Raw genomic sequence first — 24693 nt, 5'->3', positions numbered from 1 at the left:
TGCCTAAGCTTGGCTGTCCTTGATCTTGCTCTGTAGATTAACCTTGAACTCAGAGATCTGCATACCTCTCTCCTGAGATTAAAGGTGTGTACCACCATACCTGGACCCAAACTTAACTAGGTAAAATCTTTCCCCAAAGTCCCACTCCTTAATTTGTTTTCTGCTTGAACACGGGATTCAGCTCCATTTCACTTCCTGGTGCTCCTTTAATACTCGAACCATATATTTATATTTTTCCTTTCTCAGCTTGCTATGCTCTTTAAAAATGCTCTTCCTGAGACTTAACCAGAGAACAAAGTCTATGATGGGCATTTCTGGGACTTCCTTTGTCAATGCAATTAATCTGCATCTCTTCACCTTAGCCTCAGACAGACTCTTCAGATAAGAGCAAAGAGCAGCTACATTCTCCACAAGATTCCATAAAACAGTCTCTAGGCCACATATTGAAATTCTCCACTAAAACCTCTTGGGCCACATCTACACAATTCAAATCACTCTCAGTAATAAAGTCTTTCATATTCCTACTGATAGCCCATTAAACCCCCATTTAAAGCATTCTAGTGCTTTCCAAATCCAAAGTCCCAAAATCCTCATTCTTCTAAACAAGAGTAAGGTCAGGCCTATCACAGCAATACCCCAGTCCCTGTTACTAACTTCTGTTTTACTGCTATGAACAGACACCATGACTAAGGCAACTCTTATAAGGACAACATTTAATTGGGGCTGGCTTACAGGTTCAGAGATTCTGTCCATTATCATCAAGGCGGGAACATGGCAGCATCCAGGCAGGCATGGTGCAGGAGGAACAGCGAGTTCTACATCTTCACCTGAAGGCTGCTTGCAGAATACTGGCTTCCAGGCCACTAGGATGAAGGTCTTAAAGTCCACATCCACAATGACACACCTACTCCAACAAGGCCACACCTCCTAATAGTCCCACTCCCTGGGCCAAGCATACACAAACCATCCCAGTATGGTTATACAATTTGTGACTTTCATATACCCTCCCAAACTTCCAAAGAGCAAGGACTAGTTTGTTTTGACCAACTATTTAATTCCTAGTCCACAGAATTTGGCTGTGTAATAGAAGCCTAATAACATTTCATTTAAAAAAAAAAGACTATAAAGAAAAATAAATAATAATAGTTAAAATTTTATTATGAGCTCATGTGCTCTGATATACCAGGCACTATTGTGAGATGTTCATATATAGACTGAAGGATTTGGGAGGAGGAAAGGGAGAGGCAAATAATATAATTTCATTATAATCTCAAATTATAAGGCAATAAAATCATAGTTATAGTGGTTTATTTTTTGTACCAATGAGAAAACGGTGAGGCGAGTTTTATACACGACAGTGACATTTTATGAGTATCATATTTGTAAATACCATTGTCAGAAAGCATTTCTTGAATTAGTGCATTTGTGGTCAACTGCTGAACAGAGGATGACCATGAAATGGCATAAAAAAAAATAGTATCTTGGCCTCTCAGTGCCTCTTTCTTCCACCACTGTGATACCCCCCACCCTGTGAGTGTGTGTCTGTCTGTCTGTCACACAACACATACTCCTTAATTGATTTATCATATAACTCAATATCTCCACTGAACAGTATACATCAAGTCCAAATTAAAGTTTTGTTGCCTCCTTATATATTTTATTTATGTTTTCAAAAAAACAAAATAGAATCCCAGTTTTATACCATCGTGTGCCCTTCTTATTCTTACTGTAAATAAAGATGCTCCTTCTTTGTGCTTTTCACACCTTTATTAGCTCTTCAATTCTGTACTTTCTCTCTGCCTGACCCAATTTCTTTTCTCATTTTGTTTCCTGCATCCTCCTCTATTCCCTGATGGAAAGAGATTCTCACCCCATCTCAAGCATTCATGACTTGCTGGTTTTAGTAAGGCCACGGGCAACCATGTCATCTTCTTTTGGATGAGGAACATACACCAAAGCCATAACCTAGCCCTGGAGAGGAATACCAAATTGGAATGGAGGCAACCTAGGCTGCTCTCTTCTCTAGCATCGTGCAGTTCGTTGCTGCTAACGCGATTTCAGCCAAGGCATCAAGAGGAAAATGTGCCTTGGGGTGTCCCCTGCTCTATCCTTCTTTATGCTTTTATTTTCAAATAGTATAGAAGCCCCCAAGCTACATTATAGCTCCTCCGGAACCTTATGAAAACGAAATACCGTTTTCTTTCTATAAAGTCTCTTCGATGAAAAGGTTATGCTTTGTTTACTTTCATTTCTGAAGGCTCCTACTGTTAGCATCAGCGAGGTAGAAATAAATGTGTCCAAACAAAATGTCTTATTGGGAAGGAGGGCTAGATTTACGTCCCGTTTCTGTGACCGTGCTGCCCCCTAGCGTTCAGAAGGTGGTAAATTTCCTTCAATTCATGACAACTTGAAAGTTGTGACTTAGGAACAGCATTGCAGTGAGAATAATTGTGTCTTGTAAGCCATAGCTGCGCTCAAAGAGGCAAAGAGGGGCGGGGTGGTTAGGCACAAATAAGAATTACATCAAACGTTTTGAAACAACAATCCTGATCAAGGTGATTAGTAAAGAGTTGAAAGCAGTCTGAGGGTGAGTGGATGGTTACGGACAATGTTATTGTAGACAGGTTGTGGCATGGCATATTGTGGAGGCCTTTCTGTAAATTGATCCATCTGAAAGAATCTTTTGTGATCATGCCTGTCAGGAAACCGAATGCAAGAACAATTTCTTCCTTTGGAACCTCTCTCCTATGTTGTCGATGGATTGAAGGAAGCAACTCTGTCTTGATCGCTGTAGTTTTTGCCTTTCACATTTCAATCTTATTATTTCCAAGTGCTATTCGAGGGTTTGGCTCTGTTGTTACTGGTACGCTTGTTACAAGGTCTACATTCAGAGATAAATGATTACACTTTAAGTAGTAAATAATACAGTGCATTGTAACTTCGTAAGATATGAATACATTTTTCTTTTTACTTTTGTAAGATACATTCACCAACATTCTCAGTTGTCATCAGGCATTCCCTTCAATCTGCCTCTTTCTGTCTGTCTCTGTCTCTGTCTCTCTTCCTCTCTCTCTCTCTCTCTCTCTCTCTCTCTCTCTCTCTCTCTTTCTCTCTCTCCCCCTTCACTGCTTGTGTGTGTGTGTATGTGTGTGTGTGTGTGTGTGTGTGCTTATGCATTAACTTCAAGTATTTTCCTCAGGCACTATTCACATTAACATCTCGAGTCATGGCTTCTTCCTGACCTGGACCCATGGTGTAGGCTGTTATCCAGTAAGCCCTAAGCATCCACTCATCTCCAAGCCACTGGGATTACAAACATGTACTACCACCTCACAGTTTGTTGTTACTTTGATGGGTTGATTGGTGATTGATTTCTAAGTCTTTAGTATTTCTTTAGATTCAAATTCTACTCTTCCCTTTCACATTAACCTGGAAGTCTTTGTGGACTATGGTACTAAATGCACCAGAACTCAGCCTTTTCTCAATGTGTCACAGCCCCTCTTGACGCTCGCAACCAGTCTCTGGTTGGTGTTGCTAAGCCTTCAGCTGCTCTCCCTGAGGCCTCAGCTCCCCTCCAATTTAGAGTGCATGGGCCTCAGCTTTCCCTCAGAAATGGAAAAATGGACTACACACTATTCCTTCTCACATACATTTCAAATGCCTTCCCTCCTCTCCCAGGGAAAGACTAACTTCTGGAACTCACGCACACAGTTCGTGCCTGCCTGAGTCCATGTCAGGTCCTCCCTCACTCAAAGACAATACTCAAAAAGACCTTAATGTTGCCACGAGCTTCTCTAAACTGTAAGCAGATTTTGAACGCCCCCCCCCCAGCCTCTAACCTCAATTTCCTTAGAGCATTTACCTTAGGAAAGTTGTCATTGTAAATGCTGTTCCCTGGCTCCCTTTAAATAAGTACTTCTGTGCCTGATCTAAAATTCAGGAACAATCTTTTCCATGTAATCTTCAAGGGACACTCCACCTTACTTCTTTCAGCTTCTAAAAGAGGGGGAGCCTACCATCCCTTACCCCAGTTGTAACGCTGTCTGAGATGGGGAGGGAACAACAGTTTCCTTTTTACTTTATTTTTCTTTTCAGTAAAGCCAATAACAGAAGCAGATGGTCCAGCCACCCCTCTTCACATCTCCAGTCCTTTGGGGAGTTGAGTTCAGCTTCTGGGTCATATCACATATAAAGCATCTTCTCCCTCCTATCACCTCGTCTCCAGCAGTTTGTCTCTGAAATGCAAGTGCCCTTGTTCCTTCAGTGCGTATATTTGAAGTGTCCTCCTCCTCCTTGTACAAAGCCTTGGTGAACTAGGCATAGTAGGAGGTGAGGAAGCATGACGAGCCAGCCTGGTTCCTTCACAAGACTGTTCAAGCTGTCACTCTATCAGTGAGTTCTCCTTCCTACATTAAACAGCAAACTGCCCCACCTCTACTCTCCCCACATTTAATGTTTCATCTTCTCACCATACTAGGCAGTCTTCCTTGGATAACTTACCTCAGCCATGGTGTTAAGCAACAAAGAAACGTGACTACCACAGAAGCTGGTACCCTGTTGTTCTGGGATCCTTCGAACCTGGAATTCATAGATTTTTGTCTTTGCATTGTGGTATCACACATTGCTCCATATCCCTTTCGCTTTCTTGTCCTATTCTTTGGGTGCTCTAACTCCTTTTCTGTATCTTAAAGTCCTGATAATCCATCTTCTATTTGACATATTCTACCGGGGAGCTCTTTCCCTGGATTTTCTAATTAATTTGTTAAGTTTTTCAAGTCCGTCTTCATTTCAGCTTGAGTTTTCTTCAGCGTTTTTCTCTCTTTATTGAATTTATTGTTCTAATCCTGGGTTGTCTTTGTTGTTTCAGTCATCTGTACATCTGTGTTCTCTTGGTCTTCAACCAGGGATATTTTTAAATTTTTCATATTTTTATTTATTCACATTTCAAATGTTATCCCCTTTCCCGGTTTCCTGTCTATAAACCCCCTATCCCATCCCCCCTCCCCTGCTTTTATGAGGGTGCTCCCCCAACCAACCAACCAACCACCCTTTCAGGCCTCCCCACCCTGACATTCCCCTACACTGCGGGATCCAGCCTTAGCAGGACCAGGGGCTTCTCCTCCTATTGGTGCCCAACAAGGCCATCCTCTCCTACATATGCAGCTAGAGCCATGGGTCCATCCATGTGTACTCTTTTGTAGGATGATGTCATCACACAGGTGAAGTCAGGTACAAGATAGAACGATGCCTGTCATTGGACAAGAAGGAAGGATGGGCGGGAGAAAAGTTTTAGAGAGAATGGAGGAGACTGGAGCAAGGGAAGAAGAGAGGAGGCAGCTGAAAGAACATGGAGGCAGATGTTAAGATTCCTCTCTGCACATTTACAGGTTGTTATGAATATTCTTAAAGGATGGATATGTACAGGGCTTTGTATGTCTAGGTGGGCAATTATATCTTATCAATTGGATCAGGGGTTATTGTGTTGTGTGTCTTTCATGTGGCAGTTTAAGTTCAAAAGAGTATGTGGTGGCCGGAGATACTAGGCCACCATGGAATTGAGATATATATTTCTGGCATGGTGGCAACCTGCCTTGGGAACTAGATAAGTAGAGAGATTGTTGCCAGGCTCAGAGAGAAGCCATTGGCAGTGTGATATGGGATAGAGCAAAGCGGGTGAGAGCCTTTGCTGACTGAGATGAAGATGTCTACCAGATATCTTGAGCCACTATGGTGCCGGATCTAGTTTGAGATAAAAAAAAAACAGCATTTTTTTTATAATTTTACAGCAACACTCTTTGGGTAGTGGTTTAGTCCCTGGGAGCTCTGGTTGATTGGTATTGCTGTTCAGTTCCTTCAATTCTTTATCTAACTCCTCCAATGGGAACCCTGTTCTCAGTTCAATAGTTGGCTGTGAGCATCTGCCCCTGTATTTGTCATGCCCTGGCAGAGCCTCTCAGGAGACAGCTATATGGGGTCCTGTCACCATGTGCTTCTTGGCATCAACAATATTGTCTTAGTTTGGTGACTGAATGTATATGGGCTGGATCCTCAGGTGGGGCAGTCTCTGGATGGCCTTTCCTTCAGGTCCCTGCTTCATACTTTGTTTCTGTATTTTCTCCTATGAATAGTTTTTCAACCAGGAATTTATTTGTATCCTATTTAAGTTCATCCAGGTTTTCCTTCTTGCCCTTTAAAGATGCCTCAATTAATGGATCCCCTTTTCCATTGTTCTCTTAAATTATGTGCCTAGGTTTCCTTCTAGGCAATTCTCATTTTGTGAGCAGTTCTATAATACTTTCAGAAGTACCATTTGTATTTTTGCAGTGGGCCCTGGGTATGTGCATTTGTTTCACAGGTTGTATGTCTGATATGAAACTCTTGCCTGCCTTTTTTGAAGTTCGGCTCTGTTTTCCATGTTCTGCAAAGTTTCAGATCAGATGAAAAGAGTGTATAAATCAGCCCCTTCAAATGTTCAGTGTTGAGTTTTTATTGGAGAGTGGGTGATCCAATCTTGTGGTAACTGAGAAGGCATACTTGTATCACTCTCAGGGACTGAGTCCAGGGACTGGGACAGGATTGACTCACCAAGAAAGCTGGGCCCGGGCATGGAAGGGTGGTATGGAGTAAGAGACTGGGGCAGAATCAACAGAGAGAGCACACCCGTGTGCGTAACTACTGGCTGGGTAGTTAGAGGGGTGTGGGTAGTAGCTTGTAGGAGACTCGTTATCAGTGCATGCTAGAAACTAGAATAGATGAGTCTACCTATAAAGGTATTTTGTCTGGGGCTTAGAAATGGAATAAAATGGAAAACATCAGCCAGATGTGACAGCCCACACCTCTAAGCACAAAGCTTGCTTGGGAGCCAGAGGCAAGAAAATCCCTGGCAAGTTCAAGGGCAGCCTGCTCTACACTGAGAAATTCAGGCCACCAGGGGCTACATACAATATGAGCTCTTCCTTCCCAAGAAACAAATGAAAATAGAGGCGATACTGGGTATTCTGTTGATTCCCGAGAATGACCACATCCATAAGTTGATCGCATCTGCCGCTGTCCATGAATATCTGATTCCATCCCTCTGCAGAAGAATCTCCTAAATTATATTTTATAGGACAAATGAATAAGTAAAATGTACTTCCTATCATAAATTATGCTGCCCATATAAAGTATAAAGAAAACAATTTTGGCAAGTGAGGTAATTTAGGGTAACAATAGAAAGAAACAGCTGTAGAATTGATGAAATTCATTTTATCGAGTGAACTTAAATTTCTTACAACTGGTAAATTTGGGGAAAGGCACAATTTGGGAAGCAAGTGTTTCCAGAGATTCCTGCCTTGACTGAATTGTATTATGGTTCTCTGGATCCTCTTCTCAACTAGACCTGACCCTTCAGCTTTAAGTCTCTGCTTTTCCTTGTTGCAATCAGAGTTCATCCCAGTTTCCCTCTTCTATTGCGAAGCCCAGTCACAGGATCACAGAAGTTCCTGTCCCTACTGAAGGTGTCTTGCCTGAATAACACGTGCTTTACTGTTTTAACAATGTCAGAATTATTTTTAGCATCTCGGTCACATAGACATCCCTGCAAAATACCATTGTGTTTGTTTCACTGTCACTGCGACCAAAATATCTGACCGAAACGACATAAAAGAAGACATGTTTGGTTCGTTTATTATTTCAGAGATCTTTGTCACAGATGCAAAGCCACGGGGCAGCAGAAATGTCCTCATTACAACCAGGAGGCAGAGTGGAGACCAAAAGCGACTAGTATTTAAAAATGCCCTTCAAGACGTACTCTCCAGTGACCCACCCACTTCAACCATATGTCACAGTTTCACCACCTCCAAATAAGTCTACTTATGTCTGAATCCATCTGCAAAGAGTATTTGAAACCTGATTTTCTCTGGTAATATCCTCGCAGGCACAATCTCCAAGGTTTTTCTGAACCCAATCAATGAAAACCATATACTCTACTGTGGAACAACAAACACATTATGGTTTAACAATTTGGTAGCTACCTTGTAAAATGCTGAAATGTTATTTTTCCCTTAACTTGGATCTCTTCAACATTACTTCTAATGATAGAAATAAAATTCGGAATGTGTAGAATCATTACTAAGTGGCAGGTATAATTTCGAGTTTGGCATGAGTAATCCTATTTATTCCTCTCAACTCTATGAGGTCCTGTGACTAACATGGCCATTCTTTGCCAAAGTTCATATGACCTTAGGCATAGCACTATAATAGTTACAAATACCACATTAAATGATTGTACAAATTATCACATACAATCATTGTGGGCTTGTTTAAAACAGAAAGACGTTATCAGTATCTATCTACTCATAGCTGCAGAGTGCATATTTGAGAAGTTTTAAGAAGGCAACTGCTTCATGATTCTTTCCTTTACACACAGATAGCAGTACATCTGGTCATGTCCTGAGGGCAGCTCTATAGCACTTTGCAGAGAGAACCTATGGTCAACGCCAGCTCGTCTTATACTTTGAAAAATTATCTTAATTTCTGATCTTGTATCTGCACATTGCAAAGCACCAAACTGAAATTGTGACCTCCCTGGAACTGATATCAATCTGAAATGACAAAATTACATTCAGATGACAGATTGTAGATGAACACCTGAGTCTATCAAATCAGAGAGATGACAGGGTCAAAGGTAGCACCGATTAGCTGCTGACTTGAGCAAGTTACTGAACAATTTTCTACTGTGGTTTGCTTCTAAAATGCATAGGTAAAATTAGGATATACCAAAAGATTATTATTATGAGTGAAATGTAAGGATACATATATATTACCTGAAAGGTTCCTCCACATGCATAAGCGCTCTAGACAAGTTTACTAACACTGTTGGTGCCTGCCTTTGAGGGCCCATAATCAATATACTACATTTAAATCAAATAAACCTCTTGCTCAAGATACAAATTGTTATTATACTATTATTGTTACTATAGTATTTATTATAGTTTAATATTCCTGTTAAGAATTATGAAGGCTTTTAAATTATATAATTATGTGATTAATATAATTCTTTGCAAGAACAGTTTTTTTTTATTTTTCTGATAAGCTGTTAACTTACTCATTTTAGTTGAATTTTCTATTTAATATTTTTCTGTCTTAGGGCTTGGATGTATGACAGCACACATGCTAGCCATGAGTACACACCCCTCAGCTGTATCCCCAGACTTGGAATTTCCATTTGATTCAACAACAATCAATAAGAACTAAAAATGACAAACTCTTCCCCTTTATAAAGATGTTAATATAGTGTGAAAAAGCTGGCAAGAAACAAACATAACATGAATTAAAAACTGGAGAGGGACCTCCACCATGTTGAATAAAAATTGGTTCACAATAGTCACTCCAAATAAGTTAATTTGATCTTTTAAAATTTTATCATTAAAACCCAGAAAAATAAGCAGATATATGCTGCTGAATCATTGATGTGTGTTCCTTTTCTGATCTGGAGATCAATGGCTTCACTTTAGTGGCTTTAAAGCAGTCACCCAGGGGAGCTCTTCCACCAGAGGAACCAGCAACACTGCATTCAAGGGCTGAGTTTACTACAAATAAGTTAAGTGTTTGCCAGGAAGCTAGTGTAGTCTGGGGAAGAACAAAATCTGAATCTTAAGCTCTTCTGAAAGGAAATAAACACTAACACACCATAGTCGCATATAATACATTGGCACGGTGCATTAATATACCATATTAATATATTTTCCAAAACTAAGTTTACAATTACACAGTGCTGTGGTAGTTTGAAAATGATTTCAAAATGTACCCTTTATTTAAATCAGATTAGCTCCTTCCAGTAATGAGTAAAATTAACCCTGACCACTACCAGCCAATAAATATTTTTGACTTAATTTAAAAGAGACACTTGAAAAACAAAACCTTTTTGTTCCTATTAAGAATTACTCAGTAAAATGGTGTTGAGCCATTTTATATCCTTTAAATATAGTAGCCAACTATGCCACAGAGGGAAGAAAGATTTTTTTTTCTGTGTGTCAAAAGGAAGCAAATTTGAAATTATTTCCCCCATGGAAAAAAATCACATGAAAACCGTTTACTTGACTATATGCAGAGTTACAATGCCCAGGGCTAGAATTCTCTAGGGCTGCATGGCTATGGGGTATAAATTATTAAATCAGAATTTTAAAATGAAAAATGAAAATGCATTTGGAACTCTGCAGCGTGTGTTTTACTGTTTAACTTCTAGTAGTATATCCAATTGAATTATCTTTCTTTTATTATGTTTTAGTAATATTTTTTACTAAAGTACCAGAAATAGATTTTTCTGAATAAAAATGCATGAAAGCAAAATGCACATTTGCAGTTACCAGGGAATCTCATAGACAACAATAAAATGAGTGTGAGAATTACATCTGCTGCCTAAAATCTCCAGGTTACTTCTAACCCATGCTCCAGCATAAATCCTTAGTTCTTATGTTTGATTGCTGTTTAATATCATGTGAGTTAAATATTAAAATAATTCTGAAAAAGCATAGTCACAATAGTATACCAAAGTCTGCACAACCCTTTTTTTTAAAAAGGGAAATAAGAGAGTTTATTCTGCAACCATATACAAGTGACCTTGACTCTGGGAACACAGATTTCGGTTTCCCCAAATTCCATATTCTAATTAACTCTTAGTTCTAAGTACTTTCATGAATTATTTTTATAGTAACAGAACAAAGGAAGTCATGAATCAAGGCATTTTTCAAATACATTAGTGGAAACCTTGATTACAGTGGAGCAGAGGAGTCTCAGTTCAAGGCCTCAGGTGATCTCTGGTGAACCTTAACCTCTTGGTGGATTAAACTGGGTTAACATATTCCAGGAAGTTTGTTAGTCTCCAAATGTTAGGATTGGCAGAGGGGTGAGCCAGCAATGGCTATTCATAGGGCTAAAGATCCGAGATAAACTGCAATTAGTCTGGAGTTACAACAAGAGCTAATCAAGTCAACCAACCTTCACAGTCTCAGCCTTTCAAGGAGGTCCTGATGTCTGGCACCTTTTGTTCAGAGGGGGTTGGGTGGGTCTACTATTTATTAAATATTGTATTGACTCACATAGCTGGGATGGATGAGTCTGGTGTAGGTGAGATTGAGTAGAGGGCAGCATAGCCATCTCAGAAGAAAGCAATAGATGGCAAACACATTAAGAAAGAACCTCTTGGGTCATATCAGAATGATTAGCCATCACGATATCACGATCTGGATTTGACCTTATATAAATCCCATCCTTTGAGTCTACCATAAGACTTACATGTGAAAATAATAGGTCTATTATACTTAAAATTAAAATATTCAAGTACATTAGCCTACTAGAAAAACATAACAGAAAAAGGAGACTTGCATTTTCTGGGGCCAAAATTAACCTTTAAAAAGCTACAGTGACTACATGTTCCCCCTGTATGTACAGTTACTTGGATTCCATGAACTATTTTACTTTTAGCTGGAGTGTTTAAATAAATTTATCGTTTTTAAATTTCAGGGGGTTTTTGGTTCAGTTTGATCTCTTGTGGAGTGGCTCTGCTATAGCTCCAGGAAGTGAGTGCGGATAATCCGTCAGATCTATTTCATTCATGGTAACCGTTTATCCAAAATCACAAGGCGCGACTCTTAATGTTTCCCATATTATCTCTTAACATCCAGCCCATTCCTATCAGAAAATTATATTGCAAATTAGAGAACTATTATTTAGAAAGATGAAGCGTTTCCTCCAAGGTCAAATGGCTAGCACAGGAAAAACTCGGGAGCCTCAAGTAATTCTTGAGGCCCCTGGCTTCAAGCTGCAAGCGTTTACTGAGTTTATTGGCAATTACCCAGCCATCCCACTAAGCTCCCTTAACTTGCTGGAAGGCCATGCTTTCCCAGGGGTAAAAAACATACAGCATCCTTTCCAAAAAGAGCTCAGTTGTCTGCGCGCACACACACTGTGGAGAGAAAGCAGTTCGAAGCAGATGGAACTGGAACACAGAGTTCTCCTTCTTCCTAGGATGGTCTGTTTTAATCACCTCGCAAATGGCATAAATTTCTCCTTTCGCCTTTGTGCCAGGAGCAACTAAATGCCATTTCTTTTATTCAGTATTTTTTTCCCCAGCAATAAAGACACCAACTTGTGACAAAATAATTACCAATCCAAAGAAATTGTGGACCTAGAACTTGTATCTCCAGGTCAAATCATAGCCAGTGGCAAAAATTATTTTCAAAGGAAAGGTTTTGTGTAGTGAGCTTTTCTTGAAGATGGCCTCAGTGGGAGAAGATGCCTCAAGTCCCTGAGAGACTTGAGGCCCCAGGGAGGAGGGAGGCCTGGTGGTGGGCAAGCATCCACTAGGGAACAGTGGGGAGAAGGAATGGGGTGAGTAATTGTGGGTAGGGGTACCAGGAGCTGGGGAGCAACAGCTAGGTTGTAAATAAATACATTTTTTAAAACTGATAGCATCAATACTTATGAAGAGTAGTTGAAACAAATTAGGTGCCCCTCCCGGGTGAACATAAGAGAATTAAAGAAAGATAAAGTGTTAAGAGTTGTAGTGTGAGATAAATTATGTATGACCAGTGTACTGGCTGGTTTTGTGTCAACTTGACACAAGCTTAAGTTATCACAGAGAAAGGAGCCTCCATTGAGGAAATGTCTTCATGAGATCCAGCTGTAAGGCATTTTCTCAATTAGTGACCAAGGGGAGGGCCCATTGTGGGTGGTGCCACCCCAGGGCTGGTGGTCCTGGGTTCTATAAGAGAGCAAGCTGAGCAAACCAGGGAAAGCAAGCCAGTAAGTAACATCCCTCCATGGCCTCTGCATCAGCTCCTGCTTCCTGACCTGCTTGAGTTCCTGTCCTGACTTCCTTTGGTGATGAACAGCAATGTGGAAGTGTAAGCTGAATAAACCCTTTCCTCCCCAGCTTGCTTCTTGGTCATGATGTTTGTGCAGGAATAGAAACCCTGACTAAGACACCCAGCAACATGGAATTAAAAAGATGAGGAGAACCAATGAGAACAGCATCTTCAGAAGAGGCCAGTATCGAATATTTTCAAATGCACTGTCTTTTATTTGGTGAATTTATTTTACCAGGATCTGTGTGAATTTAAAAGTAGATCATGGTTATTGTACAAAACACAATGTTTCTTCAAGTGTTTTTGTATTCCATGCCTGTTTTTCACTAGGTGTAGTAATAACTTAATAAATTTTATCCAAAGCAAAAAAAAATGGTGGGGGGGAGGAAGCATGTTGGTTCATTTTTCTTTTACTCAAACATTGGCCAGCCCAACTCTAAACTTAAGTTCATCAAAATCTTGTTCTGGGGTCTGTTTATAAATTTTCTCTGGCTCAGGCACATATCCAGCATAGATCGTTATACATTTTCATTTTGTTTGTTACAGAAATACTTGGTTAATCTGAAAACCCATTTTTGTTCAAGTTTAGGAATCCATTGTCTCCCTTTCCCACAAATAGGTAAGGCATCCCATCATATTCCATTAACAGGCAATCCTGTCTGCATCAACGAACCCTTCCCCTGCAGTGCATCACATCACAGGGGCATGTCGGACGTCTTCTACATTATTCTTTAAGGTCATCTCAAATACTATTGCAGTGCCTATGCTGACCGGTAACAAATCAAAATTTAACTTCAGGTAATTCAAAGATCACTTTTGCCCTTCAGAGCAAACCTACAACTTTATATTTCTTTATCATGCCTGTCTTAAGCTATTCTGGACACTCTGGAGTTTCATACTGACTTTAGAATAAATTTGAGATGTCCTGAGAAGAACCAGAGGACTCTGGATGATATGGTATCAAACAGGTCAATCTAGAGATAATTATATGCACTGGTCAAGTCAGGAACGTTGTTTTAGAGTCCGTTCTCTTCCTCAAGCTTTTGGTGCCCTGAGTAAAAGTTTAGGTAGGGTTGGGGATTTAGCTCAGTGGTAGAGCACTTGCCTAGCAAACGTAAGGCCCTGGGTTCGGTCCCCAGCACCGAAGAAAAGAAAAAAAAAGTTTCGGTCACTAGGCCTGGAGCCTAGGTGCCTTTACCTGATGAGTTATGTTGCCAGCTTCCATTGTTCCCTGACATTGAAATCTTTAAGCACCTCATTTCTATACCTTCATAACGTAACGAAATTGCGAACCCCACTTGTCATTCTACGCTGTAGAACACTAGAACTATATTTTGATTTTGGGGCTCCTTTTTTAAATTTCTTTTTTTTCCCTCCATCTTTCTAACTTGGGTATTTCTTATTTACATTTCAATTGTTATTCCCTTTCCCAGTTTCCGGGCCAACATCCCCTAGCCCCTCCCCCTCCCCTTCTATATGGGTGTTCCCCTCCCCATCCTCCCCCCATTACCGTCCTCCACCCAACAATCACGTTCACTGGGGGTTCAGTCTTGGCAGGACCAAGGGCTTCCCCTTCCACTGGTGCTCTTACTAGGATATTCATTGCTACCTATGAGGTCAGAGTCCAGGGTCAGTCCATGTTGAGTCTTTAGGTAGTGGCTTAGTCCCTGGAAGCTCTGGTTGGTTGGCATTGTTGTTCATATGGGGTCTCGAGCCCCTGCAAGCTCTTTCAGTCCTTCCTCTGATTCCTTCAATGAGGGTCCTGTTCTCAGTTCAGTGGTTTGCTGTTGGCATTCGTTTTGGGCTCCTTTTACCCAAAGTTTTTTTACTCACCCCAAACCCACTACCCTACTGCCCCACACCCAGCCCGCTGCCGACTGAACTGAGATTAGTTTTTTTGCTTATCTCCTACCTGAAAGGTAAACATGGTATCTATGTTTCTCTGTCTAAATTATGTTGTGTCACACACTAATGCCCTACAGCTATATCCGTGATATCGTCTATGATGGTAATTCATCTTTCTTATTGTTCTATAAGAGAGCAAGCTGAGCTAACGATTTGTTAGGCTTGCTCCCTGATGCCTTAAATTTTTGCTGATTAAAGAAAAACCTCTCAATTTTCACCTGTGTTCCGTGTTTTCATACTCATTCTTTAAAATCGAGAACTAAGCATTTGGGTTCTCCTTTCAGTCATACTGAAAATGAGTAATTTTTCGAGAAAAAAATTCAAAAATAAATTGCTTTCGGTTTTGAGTCAGGGTCTCCCTTTGGGACATACATTGTAGACCAGGCTGACCAGGTATGAGATTAAAGATGTGTGTCAGCCAGCCAAAATACAGCAAATACATAGGCGAATGCCAGCAGCAAACCACTGAACTGAGAACAGGACCCCCGTTGAAGGAATCAGAGAAAGGACTGGAAGAGCTTGAAGGGGCTCGAGACCCCATATGAACAACAACGCCAAGCAACCAGAGCTTCCCAGGAACTAAGCCACTACCTAAAGACTATACATGGACTGACCCTGGACTCTGACCTCATAGGTAGCAATGAATATCCTAGTAAGAGCACCAGTGGAAGGGGAAGCCCTGGGTCCTGCTAAGACTGAACCCCCAGTGAACGTGATTGTTGGGGGGAGGGCGGCAATGGGGGGAGGATGGGGAGGGGAACACCCATAAAAAAGGGGAGGGGGAGGGGCTAGGAATAACAATCGAAATGTAAATAATACTCAACCTAATAAAGAAAAAAAAATGTGTGTCAGCACTTGCCTGGCCCCTCACTCTGTACTTCGGGAGTTACTGAGACCTTGAAGCTTCAGTAACACTTCCGAGAATTATATCAGTTCACTATTATTTTTTTAAAGAGCCTCCTTTGCTCCACTATGATTATATAATTTTGATTGTTTTTCTGACAGGAAAATGTTTGCTTTTCAGTTTTGAATGTAGCCCATCTCAGCAGACGGATTTTTCAGTCGCCAATTAGAAGATGCTTTTCAGCAACTTCCCTGCGTGATCAGCCAACTTTGTCTCTGTCTCCAATGCATCAAAGGATACTCATATTAAAATTCTGCCAAGGTGCTCCCCGCCAACTGCAGCCCTGGGACTTTGTTGAATTTGTGTATGCTTTATGAGCTACGGCTGAGAGTCCTGCCTGAAATCTTGGAGGGAGTAAAACGGGCGTTGTTTTCAGTGAAGATTATCACAAACAGCAGAGATGGAAAAGCACAACTTCACTCCTTGGTCTGTGCGCTCTGACTTGCTCACGATTCAAGGATGATTTTAATTGTCAAACTTTGAAATTTTATTAAATGTTTTGTGGCAATGTACTGAATGAATCCCAGACATACATAAATAAACAGGCAGCTGTTTGCAATTTGCATTTTATCAGTTTTGAAAGAGCACACTGTTCTTCCTGTGTCTTATTTTCAGAATTTGTGCGTTATCACCGTTGGCTACCCACTATATACTATGGAGTACTTGAATATCTCATTCTGTGAATTTTCATTTTCGATTGTAAATCAAGATGATTGCTGGTCCTTTTCTCTTTTCTCATTTTCCTCGTCTCTCAACCGCCAGGCTTACTTACTCCCATTTCTTCTTGGCTCTGAGAACAGAAATACACAAAATATTTCATTTTCTTTATATTTTTGTCTGGGACATCATCATTAATTGATTAATATATATATATATATTATAGTTAGTTGGCTACTATGAAATCTAAAGGCAAAAAAACAACAAAAACAAAAACAAAAACAGAAAACAAGTGGATGCTTTCATCATTCCATTTTAAAAATGCCTTTCAAGTTTCCTAGGTTTCTTCTTCTCAATGTTTTGGAATGTTGCATTTTGGATGGTGGGTTTTGAAAGACTGAACTAATATTTCACGTAAGCCTGCATTTAGAGGAGGCCTAGAGAGAATGGAATGAAGTTCCATAACAGAAAGACAGGCACCTCCATAGTCACTCTGGAATATCCCTATCAGGATGCACATGTGCCTACAGGGGAAGACTGGCCACCTTTAGCTTGTGTCCTTGATTCTCATAGGCAGACAACTCTCTCCTCTCCTCTCCTCTCCTCTCCTCTCCTCTCCTCTCCTCTCCTCTCCTCTCCTCTCCTTTCCTCTCCTCTCCTCCCTTCTCCTCTCCTCTCCTCTCTTCCCTTCTCCTCTCCTCTCCTCTCCTCCCTTCTCCTCTCCTCTCCTCTCCTCTCCCCCTATGCCCATGTAACACTTTCCCAGAAGACTCCTCTGGTCCTTTCATACTCCTGTGGTCTTGGCTGCCAGTGCCTCAGAGGGACAGGCAAGTGGCAGCTTGTGCTTGCTTTTTTCCCTCTAGCAATCCATCTGCCCACTGGGAAATGTCACCATGGCTGTTCTGTGCCCTAGCAAGATATGTGTAGGGAAAAAGAAACAGGCTAATCTTTCTCTTTTTATTCTGAGGATGACAGCAAAAACTGGAAAGGATGAATTTGGGAGTTAGCAGTTTCTTTGTGTGCTTTGTAAAATACTGGATATCCCTTTTATAAAGTGATATATGTATGTGTATAATTCATATAATATATTCATGATATATTGCAAACATGTAAGATAATACATATATGTATAGTATATGTTTAATTTAAGTCCTCATTCTTCATGATGTAATAGACCTTTGTATACAAGTTCAGTTGAATTAAGTGATTTCCTAGTCACTGTGCTTTCATAACTGAGTCACACTTAAAGGTTTCCCTTGGAGTTTTATTCCTCTCCCAGACTCTGTGCTGCCCCTCCTAATTTCTGGGATGAATCAAGGAGAATGGGCCAAAGAGAAGACATAGCTTCAGCAGACCTATTATAGTTATGTCTTGGGCTGGATAACCCTCCTAGTTTCAAAACTTTAATATGCACCCTAATCACCTGGCCATGCTGTTAAGATGAGATTCAGCCATGGCAGGTCTAATATAGAAACTCCACCTTTCTAATAAACTCAACGGGATGATAATGGAAGCTCATCTTCAGATCCTAATTTTGTGAACAAGGGTTTGCTCTTTGGGTGCTGGACTGGCTTCTACATATGCCTCTGTCAGAGGCCATCTGCTGAGATTACAGCTACGTGCCACCCTCAGCCCAGTGGGGTTAAACAACAAGCACATCTTTCTGCAGTTCATCCCTTCCTTTGTAGCCAGAACACCTAGTGCATTCACTCCCCATTGAGCCCCACAGGACTGTGTGATGCCCATCAATGTAACCCTGACTCTTAGAATTGTTAAGAAGCCGTCTTTGACTTTTTATGTGGAACAGCACCTGCCTTTTGACACTGAGAGTCTCTGCAGAGCTTTTCTCCCCATTATGCACCTAAGAAGTGCAATAGAGCCCCGTGTGGATGCATAGACCCTGTGCTACACATAGGACCTGCACACTCACGTGCTGAATAACATGTTTCTGACCGCTGATACTTCTATGACTGCTGTTTAACCATTTGGTTTTGAGAGGCATAAAGGGCTACTGTGGTACAAAAGTAGCCACTCTGGCCATAGTAGAGCAAAGACAACTTCTTTAGCGTTTCAAATGTATCCCTCTCTGATGAAAACCTGCAACTTAGAAGCGCTTATTTCCTTCAAGGATTTTCATCATATCCTCATTTTTTTTTTTTGCTCACTCTCTCTCTTCCCTTTCTAATTAAGTTTGATCACACATCACAGTTCAGTCAAAGTTAAGAGAAAAATGTGATCAGGTGAATAATACTACATCAATATTCTCTTGTAGCACATCTGGGTTTGTTATATCAGGGGAAGCATAGGGTTATCTCTAGTGTATAAACGCATGTAGATTCTGGGTACTGACTCATGGCTGAAGTCAAGTGAGGCTGTAAAAAGTGTCATATAAACTGTTTACCTTGGAGAAAGGAAAACATCCAGTCTTTATGTGAACCTCCAAGAAGGACCTAGTATAAGGGCTCATGGATTCAGAATATTTTAAAATTTCTAGGGTGTCCATTTAGATATGTTCTCTATCTGAATTATCTCTCCAGAAAGAGTCAGTTGCCTGACGAATAATTTGTGTTCACTGTAAACTATTTTCTAAGCAAATTAAGGCATCAAGCTGTTCAGCAAAAGACCCACCTGTAGTCATGACTCCTACAAATGTCTGACTTGCCATTTCCAGCATTCCTGTTCTCTGAATGAGCAAGATATTCAAGAGGGAGAATATGGATACCCTATTCTTGGTGATCAAATGATGCATTGCTAGTCCATACTAGCCTACATGTGTCTCTGATGACTTCAGCAAGACAGTGTCTTATTACCGATAACACATAAATAGTTAAAGCTGTAACACCAGGAAGCAAAGTAACATTATCCTGCCACAGTACTAGCGACCGCTCACTCCCCAGGCCTCATAGGTATTTAAGTGATCTTGAAATTCTTTTCAGTTTTCAAATGTTCTAAAATCTGTTTCTTGAGCTTAGAACTTGTCATTTATCTCCACAACTACAGGGCACCTTAAAGCCACTGGTGTGTATTTACCTGGATATATCTTTTCAGTTTTTGAATACGTTTTTGAAAAAGGAATTCTTCTTCGCCAGGCTGAACCATTATATGATGTTGACATATGTTTGTCTGAGAAAATTAAAAAGGAGACTGCTAGCAAATGATGCTGAATTAAACAATTACATTCCAAGAGCATTTCAAAGCTATAAACATCTCAGCAGTAAGAATTATCCTTCATGTGTTTCCTCTGCCATTTGAAAACAAGTGAGTTTATTAAGTCCACTTACATGATCAGCAAGCATGGTTGCAAATCTCTTAATTTACAGTTCATTTGCTTAAATAAGGTTCTATCCCATGAGGCTATTCTAAAAGACAGAACAGTACAGAACAGAATACAGTATTTCACAGCCTTTCTTCTGTGACTTAACACACTGTCTTACTAATGTTTGTAAAGGCCATGAACTTGAACGAGAACACAGAGTGGGTTGTGGGGTGGGGGGCTTGGAGGAAGGGAGAAATGGCATAATTATATAATTTCAAAGAACAAAAGAAAATTAATATTCCAGCCAAGAAATAAACTACATTATAAATATTTCTAAACTTTCTTTTAAAACAGTAACAAGCTGCATTTCCTTTTATGAAGTGGCCTCTATGAATACCGTGACCGCAGTTTGTGAGTTTGAGGCCCCAGGAAACCAGAGCAGGTGTACACACACGCACACTCACTCACTCACACACACACACACACATACACACACACTCACTCACTCACACACACAGAGCTAATTCATCTATAAAGTCATGTTTTTTTCTCTTGACTCCTCAACATTGTTGTATTTCTATTCTCAGGTTATTACTACAAAACTATAGGTCTCAGAACATGACTCATAATAATACCAAGAACTTTCTTTTTGGTGCACATCATTTTAAGGTAATGATATTTGCATGGACAAGGCATAGCAGTAACCAGTACAATTGCTGGTACATTCAGTTCACACAAATCTATACTTTGGCAACACACTGTATACATTGTAGCTTTCATAGCTGTCACAGTATTACAGAGAAAATAATAAATATCATAATAGTAATTAAATTAAAAGTTTCTTCCTCGGAGCTTATACTCATTTGCTCATATACATCCATACATCACTGTATTCTAAAACAAATAATTAAAACATCAACTTAAGTTGTTAAAGACTGACATAGAGCCTTCAGCTACTGTTTGCAAAAGTTCTTGTCAGTTGGAACTCCTAAATTCCACTGTGAATACAAAGCTACAGTGTGAATTATAGAGAACTGAACGGTATTTTGTTAAGTTGGGAGAGCTGAAACCCATCTTCAAAAGTGCAAAACTCATCTAAAGCAGGAAGAAAAAGCGATTCTCCCCTGTGGCCTTGTGCTTCCTGACATACACCATTCCTTTGCCTATTACATGATGAAATGATTTAGAAGGCCATGTGGGAGAGATGAGAGGTTGTCAGAAATATTGCAGTTAACCCTCACACTAACCCTTTCCAAAAGTAATCACGATGTCCTCAAGAAAAGCCGGGGTAGTAGTCTGACAGTAATAATTGGACAGTGCACTTAGTGGAACGAGAAAATGTCAACCACGTAAAAATAATCCTCCCTAGCGAAATAAAACTACCCAGGGTGAACAGAGTGCAGTGCGTGGAGGCAAAGCTTTAGGGAGGAACGGTGTCAACCCATCAGCGCCCAGCCTGTGTATTCTCCCACGGCCTTTAAATCATGTGCACGACTGCTCATGGATAGGATCCTCTGACTACTATTGAAGATGTTACAATGATGCTGGCCCAGGAAAAGCAAAGAGAGCGAGGAGGGAAGATCAGTTCCCCATGGGGGAAATCCTCCTCTAAGTCGAAGCGCAGTCAAGAGCGAACCGCATCTATAAAGAGCCTCACCTGGACAGAGGTTGAGTTTGGGGTCCTTGTTGACATCAGCTTTGTTGTAGGACCCGCTCGTGGGCCTGCTTCGGGGAGGGGCGTTCAGTGTGACAGTTCTTACCGCATCTCTTTGAGCATGCGTATAGGAGGCGTTCTCGGCATTCCGGTTTTTATTGTGATGATGGTAACTCATTTTATGTTTGGGATTTGGGATGTGCACTGCTGTAAAACGAAAGAGGAGAGATGAGGGGCAAAACAGGCTGGATTCATGTTCATAGAAATACACAGCATGTGAAGCATGGGCTATCAAAACAGAAGACTACTCAAGCTAAAGAATGACTCAATTCAGAGAAGAATTGGGTAAACTTTAAAGTAGACTTTAAGTTACATGAAAGTGAAATTATAATTAGAAATATCTCCAAGCACTTGGATATTCTACCTCTCCGCATTCCAGAGCCAGGAAAGTTCTTCGGTTCATCATAAATCCATTTTCTTTTCTTCACACCTTTAAAATGAGGCTTCCTCACTGGCTGGACGTCATTCACTTGGAGAAGATACAAATTTTTACAGTTTTTAGGAAAAAACTTTTATCTGAAAATTACCGAGGTGATAATTACATATCTGTGCATTCTCACATCAACCAAAAGCGTGTCGCTCTAAAACAAGCTTTTAGAACAAAGAACGGCTGGTTTTTAAGTGTCAAGAAAAAAGTCCCCCTTGGAAACACATTAATGAGAAAAAAAAAAAAAACCTTTTGATAAGTTGCTTTCCTTAAAAAAAAAAGTCTTATTGTTCCCCAAAGGACTGTGCAGACTCCTTAAAAAGAACAGAAAAGTACACTCCAATCATAATTACAAATCCCAGCATAATGCTATTTTAAGGTCACAATTGTTATCTTCAAAATAAATCCTTTTGTATTTTCTAAGCCTGTACTACCATTTCTTTATGCATTAGGTTAATGCACAAAGCACTTTTATTGAATTTTGCCTTACTCTTTTGTACAGCATTTTGAGGTTGGATATGCAGATAGTTTGGTTGAGCGAGGCTAAATTTTAGAAACTGTAAGATTCCAATCATTCTTATCCCACATTTTATGCTGATACACTCACATGCATTCTCAGTTTTTTTTTTTTCAAGACTTTCTAAGGACTATTTTTCAGAGACCTTTAAACTAATTTCATAGACGCATTCTGATATTTACAAGTGACCACAAGGAAAATGAGTGTCTGTGTAGAGATCACATTAAGCCTCTTTTAATAGGCTAATGGGTCCGTCTTGCCTTAGACTTCAACCTTAACTTAAGCTTTAAGCCCTCAAAATCTTTGCCTCTTCACCATACATCATGTCTCATGTCCATTCTAGTCTCCCACACATAAGTTGTACTATTAACATGAGTTTCCTGAGGGAAGTAATTATCATTCTCCTTCAGTGCCTGAAGACCAAGAATATCAAAGTAGTTCAGAAAATGAAACAAGGAAAAAGGGAAATATGGTGGGTTTAAATAATTGTGGACCCCATAAACTCATATATGTGAATGCTTGTCCAATAGGCAATGGCACTATTAGGAGGTGTGTTCTTGTTGGAGTAGGTGTCATCTTATTGGAGAAAGAATGTCACTGAATGGGGCGTGTTTTGAAGTCTATGTGCTCAAGCCCTAACCAGTGTGGAATCCAGTCTCCTGCTGCCTGTGGGTCAAAATGGTGAATTCTTGGCCCCTTCTCCAGCACCAAGTCTGCCTGCACACTGCCATGCTTCCTGCCATGATGATAATGAACTAAACTTCTGAAATTATAAGCCAGCCTCAATGAAATGTTTTCCTTTATAAGAGTTGCTTTGGTCATGGTGTCTCTTCAACAACAACGGAAACCCTAAGACAGGGAAGGAGAGAAGGAACCAAGAAGACCGCCTCAAAGAAGTAGCTCAAAGTGCGACTGCCAAGGGGAAGCCAAATCCACAGTGATTACAAAGCTGCCAATATGTTACATGACGGACAAAATCCAGCTAGTGACCTTCGGCAGAGACAGTTTGCATTCATGTCAATATGCACCTAAACTGATGGATATAATTGCCTGCCTCCTATATCACCATCTGTACGCTAAACTTAAACATATCATCTGTTTACTACTCAGTGCTGGCTTTTCCAACCACGCATTTCTCCCATTCTTTCTTATCTTCTGTTTTCAAACTCTACGTCAAATAAGAAAAGCACATGCAAAATAAGAGGAATGAAGGGCTTGGACTACTGTCTTACTTGAAGAGGGGTTCTCTCTGCACTTCATGCTGATGTTCTCCGTGGCATTTAAGACGTGTGTTGTAGGCACTAGGCGAGCAGTTAGAGGATGCTTTGGATGAAGACCGTTCTTGCTTTCTTCTATGCAAGTTAAGAGGATAAAATGTCAGTCTTGGAAACACTTCAGATGGGTGCACCTATTACGGTTGTGTGGCATTTTCTAGAGGGCATGGGTAAAATTTTCTGCCAACCTATCCCTCAAGTACTGATGGAACTTTAAAAAAAAAAAAAGCTGAAACTAGCTATCATTTCAATGCAAAAGTGAGAATTCTGCACCAATATTTTCACATCTCCTTGAGATTTTGTTGGTAAATCACATGCTTTTTGAGGAGTGGACCCATTTAAGCTCTCAAGACACTTTCACGGCACCACATTCATTTCCCTGTGCATCGCAGAGGGGCTATCCAATAGACTTTCCCCAGTTACAGGAATGTTCTAAGTCTGTGCTGTTTCATATAATCTCCAGTAGCCACGTGTCTGTTTACTACCTGCTGTTGGGGCCAGTGCAGTTGAAAAGCTTAATTTAGAGCTTTGTTAATTACAATTAAAATCAGGCACTCACACATAGTTAGCTAGAGCCTTAAAGCTAAACTTAAAACTAGCTGGGTTTTTTTTTTCTTTACGTGAACTTCATTAATGGATTAGACGTAAAAATTTAGCTCCAAATATGAGAGAGATTTTCACATAAACAGTCCACTAAATCACTTGACACAAATGACTTTTCCTGTGCATCTGGCCGCCGGAGCACTCTCAGTGGCATTCAGGCAAAGTAGGACAGAGCTGTAGGGCAGATGTTTACTGGCGCTACAGAGCACAGGTTCTCAACCTGCGGTCGCAACCCCTTTCACGGGGGTCTTGTCGCAGATGTTCTCCATATCATACGTTTATGTTATGATCCATAACTGTATTAAAATTATAGTTATGAAGTAGTAGTGGAAGCCATTTTATGATTGGGGGGTCACCACAGCATTAGGATCCATATCATGAGTTGCAGCATTGGGAAGGTTGAGAACACTACCCCCGGGGTACTCACAGGCTGTGGTTAGCAATTACTGTATGACATGGATGTCATTCATGGGAATGAATCTCTTCCAAGTGTTTCTGAGGAAATCCAGTCATTCTGCTTTAAGTTGCCAAAAGAAAACTAGAAAGGTCTTCTGATTGCTACTCAAGAAGGCCAGTCACTTTCTAGCTGGA

At 40.4% G+C, this 24693-nt stretch overlaps 1 protein-coding gene across 7 annotated transcripts in view; it reads right to left on the bottom strand.

The window, feature by feature from the left end:
• Positions 1 to 16117: 16117 nt before the first annotated feature.
• C7h12orf50 (similar to human chromosome 12 open reading frame 50) overlaps positions 16118 to 24693 on the bottom strand; it is a 33652-nt gene continuing 25076 nt past the window's right edge. For all 7 annotated transcript variants that reach the window (XM_006241291.5, XM_006241290.5, XM_063264101.1 and 4 more), the window contains 5 exons: positions 23458 to 23577; positions 21646 to 21750; positions 21225 to 21428; positions 19342 to 19434; positions 16118 to 16444 (listed from right to left, as the gene is read on the bottom strand). In XM_006241291.5, coding sequence (XP_006241353.1) covers positions 16419 to 16444; positions 19342 to 19434; positions 21225 to 21428; positions 21646 to 21750; positions 23458 to 23577 — 548 coding nt within the window. In that variant the 3' untranslated portion in view covers positions 16118 to 16418. The remainder of the gene's footprint in view (positions 16445 to 19341; positions 19435 to 21224; positions 21429 to 21645; positions 21751 to 23457; positions 23578 to 24693) is intronic.

Source organism: Rattus norvegicus, chromosome 7 (assembly GCF_036323735.1).
Source record: "Rattus norvegicus strain BN/NHsdMcwi chromosome 7, GRCr8, whole genome shotgun sequence".
In the NCBI taxonomy this organism is placed as follows: Eukaryota; Metazoa; Chordata; class Mammalia; order Rodentia; family Muridae; genus Rattus; species Rattus norvegicus.
Note: the sequence above shows the minus strand (reverse complement) of the source record. Positions and strands in the feature narration are given on the sequence as shown.